This window comes from Halichoeres trimaculatus, unplaced genomic scaffold (assembly GCF_033239565.1).
Source record: "Halichoeres trimaculatus isolate MK-OKI-2021-1 unplaced genomic scaffold, fHalTri1.1 fHalTri1_scaffold_10, whole genome shotgun sequence".
NCBI lineage: Eukaryota > Metazoa > Chordata > Actinopteri > Labriformes > Labridae > Halichoeres > Halichoeres trimaculatus.
This window is the reverse complement of record NW_027437187.1, coordinates 420,823-431,816: the sequence shown is the minus strand read 5'-3', so window position 1 is coordinate 431,816 and position 10,994 is coordinate 420,823. Positions and strand designations below refer to the sequence as shown.

The following is a 10,994-nucleotide window of genomic DNA, read 5'->3' as shown; positions in this document are numbered from 1 at the left end:
CATATATCAGACTAATAGACCTAGGTAATCACAAACACCAAGTCTGCAGTCTTTAAGTATGTTCCCTAAGTGAGCCATACTGTATGCACAATGTGCATGTATCATAATTTCATGTTCAAATGATATTGAGTGGTGGAAAGCACTGATTAATTAGTATTGGAACAAGGTGTTTAGCATTTGGTGTAATTACTGAATAAGCATATAAATAGTGCCGTGACATTTGTGCGTAATGCGTCAATGGATGCACTGGCACGGCCGGAAGATCACGCAAATGGTAGGAGCAGGATGGAGAGAGTCTTAAGGGACCACAAAGATTTCCTGGCCCATCATGATGACTTCTTGGATCTATGTTCTGAAGTGGGAACAATGTTAGAAAGATCCACCCGCCGGAACCGTGCCATCCTGGTGCCTATACAGCTGCTGACCACTCTGGGGTTTCTGGCAACCGGCTCCTTTCAGCGGGAACTAGCCGACAGGTATGTGTTTGATATAATTAAAAATATGTAATTTTTTATGTTCTTTCTAAAGCCCATTTTGATCTATATGATACAATTCAGTTAAATTGTCCTTATAGGTCTGGGATATCACAGCCTTCCCTCAGCAACATAATTCCAACCATTTTGGACGGCATTATAAACATGACCATACATCCGGTTTCCTTACACTGTGGGTGAACAGGCCAACATCAAACGGCAATTTGCAGCACAGTTGACTGCACTCACGTTGCTATAAGGGCACCGAGTGAAAATGAATTCATCTATGTAAACCGAAAAAATGTGTATACAATCAATGTACAAATTATTTGCACCTCAAGTATGGTTTTTACAAATTTAGTGGCACGGTGGCCTGGGTCAACACACGGCTCATTCATTCTGACGCACAGCAGTTTAAGGAACAGATTGCAGGCAGGTGCAGCAGGTGATAGCTGGCTCCTCAGTAAGAACAAACAACACTGCAGAAATTCTGACTAATAAAGCCTGATGTTTGATTATTCTTTTTATACTTTTTGTTCTTCAGGTTAACCCCTAAGGCGCTGGCTCGTCACCCCTTTCACCGACCCTCAGAGCGCAGAGGAGGTGCGCCTTAATGTGGTCCACTCTCGTGCGCGCTCCTGTGTGGAGCGAGCCATCGGCCTCCTCAAAAGTCGGTGGAGGTGTTTGGATGCTTCGGGGGGTAGACTGCTCTATCACCCAATGAAAGTTTGTAAAATTATTAGGGCTTGTGGAGTACTGCACAATGTGGCACTGAGCAATGGCATTCCCCTCCCACCTGGCCTCCCTCCCCCTCACCATGAGGACCCTGAACCACAACCACCTCCCTGACATGAGGAGCTTCAACAAGGAGCAAGGCTTCGTGAAGGTGTCATGCGGCGTTTGCAATAAGACGGCAAGTAAGTTCAATTTTTTACCAAGATCTTTAATAGAGCTGGCAATGTCAGACATGGCATCACACATGGCAGAGACAATGTGCTGCCACTCACTCAACTTTCTTTTAATAGTGATCCCATTACTGTGACCACCAAATAAAATATTTTTTCTTGCCTCCACCTCATCCACAAGTACCTCTATTTCTGTCTCCAAGAAGTTCCTTTTCCTCGTCTTTTCTGCCATGGTTAAGCGTAAAATGCCATTGATCGGCAGGCCTATTTACATGCAAATGCATTCATAAGTTCATTTGCATTGACCATTGATGGTAAAATGTTGGTTTGTAGAGGTTGGTGAGTGAGATCAACTCACCTGCGCAATCTTCCACGTGGACAGTGATTTATGAAGGCAAAAGTGCTTGCAGGTGTGCGTAAGCAAGGTTTTTTAAATCTTTTTTTTTTTTTTTTTTTTTTTGCGTACGCCATTTTCAGCTTTTGTGCGCAAGTACATTTTTAGTGAGACTTCTACGCACTCTTTTACAAATGAAGCCCCTGGTGCGCCCCTGGGAACTGGGTGTCAGTCCGCTGGTGTCCACTAGCTGTCCAAGTGTGCAGCAGATCCCTCCCCTTCTTTCTCCTCTCCCTCCTGGCTCCAGCTGCTGTGTGCTGTAGTTGGCCTACCCTGTCTGCCTCTGAGCCTGCTGGGAGTTTAAGGGGGGGCGTCGGGGGAGGACAAGCTAAAGGGTGGAAGTGTGCGTGTTTGGGTCTCCAACTGGAAACACCAGAGCTTGCACACGCGGTTTTCGGCCAACTTCCAAGCTTTCCAGTCGGACTGTCGACATAACTTTAAAAGCTGTGGAACGACACGAGGGAGACCCCGAAAGTTGCCCTGTTGTGTTTTTTTCTCCCGCTGTTATTCCGCGCTGCCTGCTCTCCTACTTCGCGGATCCGTTTGTTGGAGCGGGGCTGCGCATTGACTGCTGGGTGTCCACAGAGAAGACACCACACGTTTTATTTCAGCACAAAGCTTGTTGCTGTCTTCCACGGTCATTTTGTCTCGCGCTCCTTCTTCTCGCGGTGATTCTCCCCGTCCTGTGCGTGATCACCGCCTGTGTACGGGATGCGTCTGCTGTTGTAGGCTCCGTTTGATGACCAGCAGTTCGTAAAACAAGTTTCCACCAAAGAGTCGGACGCGAAGAGGCAGAAGATGTCCTCGTCGAGGTTTAAAAAGGATAAAGAGATCATCGCTGAGTACGAGAGTCAAGTCAAAGGTAAGTGGAGAGGGTAACTGCGGCTGCAGAGCTGCCTGAGTCATAGCAGCAGACAGTGTGGGCTCTGAAACTGCTCAAGTCCTCAATAGATCACCTCCTGACGCTGTTCGCTGTGAAGGCAAAGACACATGTTGATACGAAACCCCGTGCGGACAGAAAAACCTGGTTTCTGGTCCAGGGTCACACACTATGGGTTTTTAAACAAGTGTTAAAGTAATAAGGCTGGGGAGAAGGTTTGAGTCTTTGTGAAGGACAATGGGAGTGCTCCCCTTTCCCACGAGGACGTCCTTAAATTACCCGGTCTGGATTCTGCATTTCGGACCATTACACGTCTAACAACCCGTTACTGAGTGTGTGCTGCATGCAGACTTGGTGTGAGTGAGACTTCTACAGCACCGTCGGCAGCAGTCCTGGCAGCACCCTGGTAGTAGGATTAACTCTGTGCCGTTCTTTTTAACATCTTGTGTCCTGATTGAAGCTACAACACACACACACACGCACACACGCACACACACACACACACACACACACACACACACACACCAAATCTTTAAAGGTGTGTTTGTGAGTGAGGTGTGTAATGATGCTACACTAACTTAACCGCTCCCTGTCGCCATCAGACCTGCTCTTGCATGCAGAGCAGAGGTAGTTCATTCCTCAGGCCAGCACAGGAAAGAGGCAGCTCCAGGGTAACCATGGGGATTTGGACCCCAGCCAATAAGCTCTGTTCTTCAGAGGCCTTGGCCTGCTATATTACTTATTCGTGCCCTTATATCCATTCTGAAAACCCAAGAGAGGGTGAAATTAGAGAGGGGACCTCTGCTGTGTGAGGAATTACAACATGGCATGTGTTTGAAGACTGGCTCTCATTTAGGAGGAATCCTCAGCAGCCTCTCTCTCCCCTGTGAGGATGACTAAGGGCTTTCAGCCTGTAATAGAAGATGATACACAGTCATAAGGGATGTTGAACAAGACATGATGAAGGCTCCCGTTTGTCATGCAGCACCCAGCGGGGTGATAACAACAACCTGATGAGCCTCAGGGGAGGAGAGCTATATTGCATATGTAGGACCGGCTGCAGAGAGGAGAGAGTGGATGCACTTAGGCTCCACACGAGCTGTACTTCTTCCTGTGTGGATGCTCATTTAATCCTCCCAGGAAAATCACAGGTAGTGCTGAGCTATTTGCATAAACTACCGTTCTCTTTGAATTGCAAATGAACCGTGTTCCTGAATGCAACACATGCATTTTATTACAGAAGATGCTGGATTTTATTATATGAGCTCTAGTAAGGAACTCTACAGAGATGTTAGCAGACCTTACGTGTGTTTTCATGTGTTTCCAGTGTCTGGACTGAGTACATGTTACATGCCCAGACTGCTCTGAGTCAACATCCAATCCAGAGCTGCTCCTGACTGCATCCGTTTAGCTCTGTATGGTTAAAGAGCCTGCAGTGGTAATGAGTGAGTCACATCCTTAGTGGAGCTGTGGGGCTACTGGAGGCAGGTTTTGGTGAGCAAGCACTGATTACTCAAGAAGTGGAACAATAGCAAGAGTCCGTGTTAGATCTTTGCTGGCCTGCTTCCTCAAGGCCTGTCTTGCACATCGGGACCTTGTGTTGATACTCACAGTATTTCACTTCTGACACTCTGACGTCCTGTTACATAACTGCATTGATCTGCAGCCTGCATCCCTCTGTCCTGATGTCCACCTCTGCACAGGGTCATCTCCTACCATCTAGCATCAGGCAGCAGTTAGACTCTGGTTCCAGTCCTTTTTGTTCTCATCCTCCTGTTTTTCTGTGTTAGATACTCACTGAGAGCTGATCTCTGTCGCATCGGTCCACTTAAGTGAAGGCAGGTTAGTCAGCCCATCGGTAGGTTGGTGAGTGACTCGGTGTGACTCGGTGAGCGTTTTGAAGCCGATCAGTGTCATCATAAATAAAAGCAGTGTTTTGTACATGTGAGGTATCCACAGTTAGGATGGTGATTGTCTCAAAGCCTCCATCAACCGCTGATACTGTTTGAAAGCTCACCTTGTCATTCAGCTGACATTCATGTCTTTAAAGAGCTCCAGCAGTCTGTTTCACTCTCACACTCCTCAGTGAAACCAACGTCATTCAGACTGTTAAAGGAAAAAGCTCCCGCGCATGTGGGTTTGATTCACGTTGACATTTAATCTGAGGCTGGGTCTGTGTCAGAGGAAAGGAACCACAAAGGAGCCTGAGCAAAGACGGAAGATGCTGCTTTGTGCTCTCTGTGGATCCTGAGCTGTGGTGCAGTTGTTTTTGCACACAAAACCCTGCTGGTGTTTGCGTGCAGGAGGATTAAAGGCAGGAAGCAGCTCTGAGGTGGCATTCTCTTGTGTGCCTCTTACATTGAAAGGATTTGTCTGCTGCTCAGAAGTCATTAGTTTATTTACATGAGTAGTTGTGGAGAGTGAATGTCTGGCTGCATGGCAGAGAGAGGATGTGTGTGTTACTATCCATGTCAGACACGTGTGTGTATCATCTGGTCTTTTCCCCTGTTGAGCTTAAAGTTTTTTTCACAGTGTTTGAATGAAAGAATGAAATACACTCACTGGTCACTTTATTTGGTACACCTTGCTACTACCAGGTTGGACCCCCTTTTGCCTTCAAAACTGCTTTAATCCTTGGTGGCATAGATTTAACAAGGTCCTGGAAACATTCCTCAGAGAGTTTGGTCCATATCGACATGATAGCATCACACAGTTGCTGCAGATTTGTCGGCTGCACATCCATAATGTGAATCTCCCGTTCCACCACAACCCAGAGGTGCTCTGATGGATTAAGATCTGGGGACTGCGTAGGCCATATGAGTACAATGGACTCATTGCCATGCTCAAGAAACCAGTCTGAGATGATTTGAGCTTTATGACATGGAGCGTTATCCTGCTAGAAGTAGCCATCAGAAGATGGGTACACTGTGCTCATAAAGGGATGGACATGGTCAGCAACAATACTCAGGTAGGCTGTGGCGTTTAAACAATGCTCAATTGGTACTAAGGGGCCCAAAGTGTGCCAAGAAAGTATCCCCCACACCATTACACCAAGACCCGCAGGCGAGCGCCTGGTGGTTGGCCTTTCACCCATGAGGCCCGGTCGTGCCTTTAAGGTCTTTAAGGTCGTAATTGTGCAATCTTGTTTGTCACACTGTATATATACCCTGCACACCTGAATAAAGTTAAGAGAGAGTCAGAGGACTGAACCAAGCACTCGTTTGCTGTCTCCTTTCTTTCTCCCTTTGATCAAAGATTTGGGCCAGGCCCAACTGTTTAATTTTGTCTTACTTGGGCTAGGCCCAACCTAATGTTCTCTACTGTTTTGTTTTACTTGGGCTAGGCCCAACCTAGAGATATTTGTTATAACACTCTATACCAGTGGTTCCCAACCTTTTTTGGGCTGTGACCCCATTTTTACATCACAATTTTCTGGCGACCCCAGACACCTAAAACAAACATTTTTTTTTGCTAATATATATGTATATATATAAATATATGTATATAATATAATCTTCTTCTTTTTTTTTTTTAAATAAAGCTTAATTCTAACCAACTCTAAGGCTATATAATGTATACTATTATGGATAAGGCAGGAGAATTAGGTTGAGAATTCTTATGTTCCTGGTCAGGATATGTACATTCAGTGGAGCTTAAATTTACACGGCTGCAAATTAATTCTGAACAAATAACTCAATTAACTATGAAAGAGCTGCAGCTTCTTAAACATCTTAGAAAGCAACAATGAACATTTTAAAGATAAACCACAGTGCTTCAGTTTCAGCTTCTGAGTTTTATGTGTCTTTTCTTTATTGTGACAGTCTGTCTCACTCACCATGTTCAGGAAGAGAAAGACAATAAAAAATGTCCTCGTGAATCGCATTCTCATGCAAGTAACGAACAAATGTCAAAGTATGTGCATTTTTTCCTTCTGTGCTTACATCCATTTGAAGAGCATAAGCTGGTGAATGTCGCAGTCTTTCTGTTATTGTGCTCTCTTGGTCATCAGCGATTGCATCAATTCTTCTTTTCACTGTGTTATCAGACAGCGGTATTGTCTTCAGTTTTTGAGCTTCTCCCTCCCCACACATTGTTTTTGCCATTTCGACGGCGGCTGGTAATATTAAGGTCTCAGCAATGCTATGTGGCTTCATAGCCTTTGCTACGAGTAGCTCACCTCAGAAGATGCTTTCAGTGCCCGCTCACTGACTGTCATAGCCTTTTTAAAGTATATCCGCTGCTTATTCAGCTCCGCATTTTTTCTTTCGAAAAAAGATATTGGTTTGCCAACATATTCTCTGTGTGTTGTCTCAAAATGTCTTTTCAGTTTGTTAGGTTTCATACTCTCCGCAGATAGTATGCTAGCGCACAGCAGACATTTCGGCTTTTCCTTGTTGCTTTCGATGTTCGTAAATCCATACTGAAGGAAACTTTCAGCATATTTTCTATGCCTTTTGGGTGCCTGTTTCTCATTTTCTTCTGTCCTGGCTGGGCAAGGCTGGCGAAGAAACCGTTCCATTTTCAAAGCAGGTTCTCTGACTCTGTGTCCTGTTTGAAGCGTAGAAACACTGAAATACGCTCGGTCACGTGATCAGGTGCCCAAGACCTTCCGGCTCATACTGCATTTTTTTAAACTTGTTTTTTATTATTATTATTATAATTATGATTATTATAAATATTATTATAAGGGGAAATGTGTGGTGTTTTGCTTTGAATTAAATATATATTCAATCATTAAAAAAATTAGAATTTTTAATCTTTTTTTTTTTTTTTTTTTTAATCAATTGCTGGAAATTCCAGGCAACCCCATTTGAATTCCAGGCGACCCCATGTGGGGTCGCGACCCCAAGGTTGAAAAACACTGCTCTATACCCTTGCAAGGGTGCTAAAGGGGGCATGGGAGTTTGCCCAACCAGTCCACACACTTGGACACTTGTGGACTTGGAAAAGGCTTTCGACTGTCTCCCCCGAGGTATCTTGTGGGGTGTTCCCCGTTGGAGTCGATGGCCCATTGTTACGGGCTGTTCAGTCACTGTATTTCTGGCGTGAGAGCTTCGTCCGTGTTCCCAGTCAGGGTTGGACTTGGACTAGGCACAGTCAAATGGTGGAGGGAGTAGTGTTATCCCGATACCAAAATTATGATTCGATACGATACTTGCCTAAAAAATTTCGATATCGATACTTAACGATACCATGGCAAACTTAAAATATAAGAAAATGAATAAAATAAACAGCTTGAAGAGATGGCTGCCTCAAGCGAGTTTTTTGACATCTGTTTGCATGTCTGTGGGGCTAAAGGAGATTTATAAATTGTGCTAATATTTCAGAAAACACACACACAAAGTTTTATAGATTACATGCAGAATCAATTCATGGAGTGACCTGAACTCATTTATTATTCTCAAGAATAATTCAACTAAATAGAAAACCAGAAAATATTAATTGTTGTACAGAAATGAGCAGGTAAAATAACCCTGCCAGACTTTAACAGCCATCTAATGTTTTCATGCTCAGCACACTGTAGTTTAGTTCACACTGTGTGTTGATCAACAAACACTGTGTATGGATACACTAAAAGTACCCTTTTAACATGAATACTCTAAAAAAAAAGTGTACCCGAGTTTTTTAAGCTCTTTCACAGATGCAACACTTTAGTGTCTCCTATAGGCTTTTATCATTGTTAAAGTTAGAAAACTACTTGTCACTGATTTAAAGTGTGTCAACACCACAGCTCTGATTCAGGGCTGAGCCTGCTCCACGCAGCTCATCTGTTTATGATGCTGACTAATCGTCGTACAAAGCGTAGTGAACTTGTTTTCTTGTCACAAAGTAATTGACACTCGTTTGACTTTTGTGTTTGGGCACGTTGTTTGAATCTGTCACTTCTGCTCTTTGAGGAGGTGAGGATGCTGAACTGTGAGGCGCTTCATCATGTTTGTAGTGTTTCCTCGGTGTGTGTGTCGGTCGTAAGCTTTACAGACGGGCTTTGATACGTGTATTAGCTTACGAAGCCACCCCGACTGTCGGCTTCGCACACAGAGTAATAACAAATTTCGCTCTGTGCACCTGCTTTTTCGACAAGCTGCGGCGGTTCACAGGAGCGCTGTAACTTGAACCTATGTCTGTAACTGTCTGTACTTTTACATGCAGCGTTACAAATCAAACTGTGAGTTTGTCAGCGCAAGATCGGATAATTAAGATGCACGTTAACAACTTCGTTGACTGAAAACGGCCAAGCATCGACACGTGAAGCCAATACAGGCTCACTGTCCAACTTCACAACAACACACACACTTCGGAAAGAGAGCAAGTCTCCGCCCACTCCTCAGAGAGGAGAGAGGACCCAGTTCCGTGGCTGCAGACTCACAGGGTGCCTGAGTCAAAATGTCCTTGATTCAGACGAAAAATTGACTTGGAGTACCGATACTTAAAACACGTGGTATTGTTTACCTTTTGAAAACAGGGGGTATTGATACTTTCTAAGTATCGGTATAACGTGCAACCCTAGGAGGGAGTCAGGTTCGGGGGTCTTAGGATTCCATCTCTGCTTTTTGCAGATGATGTGGTCCTATTGGCCTAATCACTGACCTCCAGCTCCCACTGGGGCGGTTTGCAACCAAGTGTGAAGCAGCCAGGTTGAAGAGTAGCACCTCTAAGTCCAAGGCCAGGGTTCTCAGTCAGGAGAGGGTGGCTTGCCCTCTCCATGTCGGGAGAGAGTCTTTGCCCCAAGTGGAGGAGTTCAAGTATCTTGGGGTCTTGTTCACAAGTGAGGGGAAAATGGAGCGAGAGATTGACTGACCCATCAGGGAGGCATTGGCAGTGATGCAGATGCTATACCGCTTTGTTGTGGTGAAGAGAGAGCTGAGCCAGCAGGCAAGGCTCTCAATTTATGAGCTGTGGGTAGTGACCGAAAGAACAAGATCAAGAAAAAGCGGCTGAAATGAGCTTTCTCCGCAGGGTGACTGGACTCAGCCTTAGGGATAAGGTTCGGGGCTTGGACATCCGGGAGAGGCTCAGAGTAGAGCCGCTGCTCCTGCGCATTGAGAGGAGCCAGATGAGGTGGTCCGGCATCTGGTGAGGATGCCTCCTGGACGCCTCCCTGGGGAGGTGTTTTGGGCACGTCCAACTGGGAGGAGACCCCGGGGTAGACCCAGGACACGGTCGAGATATTATATTCCTCGACTGGCCTGCGAACGCTTTGGTACCCCCCTAGAGGAGCTGGTCGAAGTGGCTGGGCACAGGGGCCATTGGTCTTCACTGATGGCACTGCTGCCCCCACGACCCGGACCAGGATAAGCGGTAGAAACAAAACGAAACAAAACTACTAAACCACCACCACCAGCCTGAACCGTTGATACTAGGGCTGCACGATTATTGCAATCGCAACCGCAACCGCAACCGCAACCGCAATGTCAGCACATGCAATTACGTAATCGCAAAAGAGGTTATCGCAATCGCAATGTCAGCACATGCAATTCAGATTTTTCTCCATGATAACCAAGCAAGTCTGTAGACTCATCATGACACAACTTTTTTTATTAAATCGCAAGCACAATCGCAATCGCAATATTGTCCACCTAATCGCAAATCGCACCTTTTCCCCAAATCGTGCAGCTCTAGTTGATGAGCGAAAAAACTGTTATAATGCCACATTGCGCTGCCTTTGGGTGCACTTTTCAGTCGAAAGGAAACAAGGAGACTGATGTTAGTCTGCACAGCTTCCCAAAAGACAAGAAAAAAGGAAGTTGTGGGAAATCGCTTGGGGGCGTAAACAACTTCTATTGGACAACATCAAGTCGTCGGTCATCCTCATGTAAAAAACACAACAGCGGAGGATTCTAGTGACTGAAATTATTTTTGATAGATATTGTTACCTTGAACGGCTGATGACAGAAAGTGAACCTCCTTACAGCAGACGCTCTCCCTCTCTGTTGACTTAGCTACGCAGCAGGGCACCAGCGACTTTGGCTGGCTCTCGCCTCTTCGCGTCCTCGTTCGTCTTCATTTTTAAGTTTGTTTGATTGTCAGTTTTCAGTTTTATCATTTTCACTTACGTCTCTCTCGGGTTCAAACTGAAATGGTTGAACAGACGACATGACTTTGCGTCGTGAGGTTAAATCCTATATGAGATTGAGACCGGTGTAACCATATGACACCCAGACGTCATTGCGGCGTAAACAACAATGGCGACCTACGAGTGAAAATATTTTTTCAAATGTTATACAAACTAAGATTTTTTGAGAGATTTTGTTATCGTTCTTATGTAGCTGGTAAAAACACATCATTTAGGAAAATTACGTTCTGGTAGCCAGGGTTCCCTTTAAGGTGCCTTGGTCTGTGGG

The 10,994-nt window shown here is 45.2% G+C and overlaps 1 protein-coding gene across 4 annotated transcripts in view; it reads left to right on the top strand.

Moving 5' to 3' along the window:
• Positions 1 to 2,053: 2,053 nt before the first annotated feature.
• srgap1a (SLIT-ROBO Rho GTPase activating protein 1a) overlaps positions 2,054 to 10,994 on the top strand; it is a 231,311-nt gene continuing 222,370 nt past the window's right edge. For 3 of the 4 annotated variants that reach the window (XM_074677245.1, XM_074677244.1, XM_074677247.1), the window contains exon 1: positions 2,055 to 2,634. In XM_074677245.1, the coding sequence (XP_074533346.1) occupies positions 2,571 to 2,634 (64 nt within the window). In that variant the 5' untranslated portion in view covers positions 2,055 to 2,570. Of the gene's footprint in view, positions 2,635 to 10,994 lie in introns of all 4 variants that reach the window. The other variant, XM_074677243.1, reaches the window with a different exon arrangement.